The 2,993-nt window shown below is 52.1% G+C and overlaps 1 protein-coding gene across 1 annotated transcript in view; it reads right to left on the bottom strand.

The window, feature by feature from the left end:
• Positions 1 to 397: 397 nt before the first annotated feature.
• Positions 398 to 2,993, bottom strand: part of LOC111152967 (WAP four-disulfide core domain 1) — a 24,705-nt gene continuing 22,109 nt past the window's right edge. Inside the window, exons 6-7 of the mRNA XM_022511730.1 lie at positions 2,135 to 2,206; positions 398 to 801 (exon numbers count right to left, since the gene is read on the bottom strand). Coding sequence (XP_022367438.1) covers positions 2,148 to 2,206 — 59 coding nt within the window. The 3' untranslated portion in view covers positions 398 to 801; positions 2,135 to 2,147. The remainder of the gene's footprint in view (positions 802 to 2,134; positions 2,207 to 2,993) is intronic.

Below are 2,993 nucleotides of genomic sequence, written 5' to 3'. Positions count from 1 at the left end.
ACCCTCTGTGGGACCTTGACACTTCACCTTATCCGACTACCCCCCACCCCCACCTCTCTACCCTTCCCCCAGGAAAGTTAGAAATTTTCCTAACAAATCACTTTCCAGCTGATGATTCATAGACCTATACCCCTGGGGCAAATGACACATTTTATGTTAATAAAAATAACTTTTAAAAAACTCACTTTCCAGGTCCACCTTAGAGGGATTCGACTCAGAGCGGCGCACACATGGCTGGACATTCCAAGGTTCCAGAGGAAAGCTGAGTGGACACCTCATCCCAGGATCCCCTCCCCCACCCACCCCCAGGGTTCAAGGGCTTGGGCACATGCAATTTAAGATCTTGGGGAATTAAAACCACGAATCCCACCTGAGTAGCCAAGTTCCTTTCCATTTTATAAGGAGCAATTTATCCTGAGCACAGACGGGATAGGTGCGCGCCTCCCAGAGACAAATCTGGAAGAAACGTGTAGTAACAGGGATGATGAACCCTCTGACAAAGGAGCTCCGTACAGCTCACGAGGGCAGTGACCTCTTCCTGCGGTGGGGTCAGGTCGAACGGGACTGCTAGGTGTGCCGCATCTTCAGGATGACAAGACGGACCCAGGGCTGGGAAGGGGCTCCCATCAAGTCCCCCAGCCAGGCGGGTCATGAGGGCCTTGAAAGCCAGCTGTCTGTACCCTTAAGCATTTTGGGGGTCACGCTCTGTCAAGCTGGGCGTAACCTCCGGGGGTCAAATCATGTTTTATCCAACTGTTTCCAAGCCTTAGCAGAAGAATGGAGGAACGTTCTCGAAACTGGCTGGAAGAGAAGCAGAAGAGGAAGGAACGTGAGCCACCGCTGGGGCAGAACACGAGGTGCCAGTCCGCGTCATCTACTTCCTTGTCACCCCCCACATACACCAGTCAGACGCCGCTTTCCCTAAGACTGAATTCTTAACTTACTTTCTGTCTCTCTGGGTATCGTCCTGTTAGCTCCTAACACATCCCTCCCCATCATTCCCATTATGTAGATAAGGAAAGCGGGAGAGTTGAAGGCATTTGCTGAAGGTCACATGTGGTGGGTCAAGAATTTAAGCCCAGTTCAGGCCGGCCGCCTCTCGTGGCCCGCTCTCCCGCGCTGTCCCCAGCGCTTCCCCGTGGCAGCTCGCCGTCCTCAGTGGATCAGACCCATTCCCAGGACCGGTCCTGTCATCATCAGGTAATAGACACGTTGGCACCCATCCTCAAGGGCTCAAGACTTTCCCAGAGGACTCGCGCCGGAATATTCTGGAATCTGAAACCTGATGTTTGCCTTTCAAGGACATTCTGGGGAAATCAGCTGCTTTCAAGGGCCTTTGTTGGCTGTGTGAAGATATTTGGCCTTCACGGGGTTGGGTATTACTGGCAAAGATGCTTCCAGTCCTTGGCACCCACAGGCACGCATCTCACCCTGGAGAGCATCTGAGAGCAGGGCCTGTGCCTTCCCTGGGGTCTCCCTCTGGTGACAGCCTCACCGCCATCATTCTGTGCCTACCCCAGTGGCCTCCCTGTGGCTCCTCGAAGCCAAGGTCTCTCCCGCCCCGGGGACTTCTGCTCTCCTGGCTTCTTTTGCACAGACACCTGCTCCCCGGGTCTCCCCAAGGCAGCTGCTTCCCTTGTAGATCTTGGCTCAGACGTGACCTCCATATGGTCCTTCCCCAACCTACTCTTCCTCACACCCCGTCCAGTTCCTTCACAACACTTACTGTGGGCTGATTTCCTTGTTGCCTTCTTTAGCCTCCTGCAAGGAGGTAAGCCCCTAGGAGCAGTGGTTGGCACTTGAGAGTATCGTGTGACAGAGGGAGCGAAGGAGGGATGGACTTCAGGGGACAATGAGGACTCATCTGCTGTTCATGGACGCATTAAGACAAGGAAAGGAAAGTTGCAACCCGGTCTAGTGTTTAGATTTAGGTCCGGATGGGAGAGAAACGTACACTTCCGGCTATACACCAAGTTCTCCTATGTTTACTACGATATTGTAAGAGAATTTTAAAATTCTACCCCAGGTGAAGCCCTAGTCTCCCCTCTCATAGTCAACTTGGTGATTAAAGCTCCCAGGACACCTGGCTGGGCAAACCCTTCCCTGGCCATTGGCCACCACTCCTCCCACTTACCGGCACCGCTGCCTTAGGAAAAGTGCCTCTGGGGTCCTTTCCCAGGCTCCGCCACATTCTTAGAATCTCCCTCTGCAAAGAGACCGGGGCTGTGTCAGAGCAGTCGAATCTTCTGCTGCTCAAATGCTCATGGCTCACCAGCCACAGCCCAACAAAGCTCAAAGACCAGGTGCCCTGGCCCTGTCCCCTCTTCCCCAAACGAGGTCCCCCAATCCCAACTTGCAGCCTCCCCCTCCCCTCACCACAGCCACACCTCTGGTGCAGGGTGGTCCTGCTGCGTTTCTGGCCCAATCTACTGCCATCCCCCCCTTGCTCACTACACACCAGCTACGGTAACGGCCAAGTTGCTTCCAACCCTAGGATTCTCACACTGGCTGTTCCTCTGCTCACTGTTTCTTACTCTCTGGTCTGAGCTTAAATATCTCCTCCTTGGGAAGCCTTCCTTGACATTCAAGTCTAAGGTGTCCTTTTTATGGTGTCCTGTATGTGACCCCAATCACCCTAATCACTATTATTACTAAATAACTACTTGGAGGCTCTTCATGTCTGTATTTCCTGATTGATATTAGCTGCATGATGGCAGGGACTGCGGCCACCAGGATCACAAATGTAGTCCCAACTCCTAGCACAGAATAAAGTTTAACACTTGATAAATATGGGCCGTAAATTCTTAATAACGATATGATGGATGGAAGGATGGATGGATGGATGGAATGACGGATGAAAGAATAGAATATTGGAAAGAGGGATGAACAGATGGATAGAAGAATGGATGAATTCATGGAAGGATGGATAGAAGAATGGATAGATGGAAGATTGGAAGACTGGATGGATAAACGAGTGGAAGGATGGATGGATA

This window comes from Enhydra lutris, unplaced genomic scaffold (assembly GCF_002288905.1).
Source record: "Enhydra lutris kenyoni isolate GAN:26980312 unplaced genomic scaffold, ASM228890v2 scaffoldscaffold30, whole genome shotgun sequence".
Classification (NCBI taxonomy): Eukaryota; Metazoa; Chordata; class Mammalia; order Carnivora; family Mustelidae; genus Enhydra; species Enhydra lutris.
This window is presented reverse-complemented; position numbering and strand designations above follow the sequence as displayed.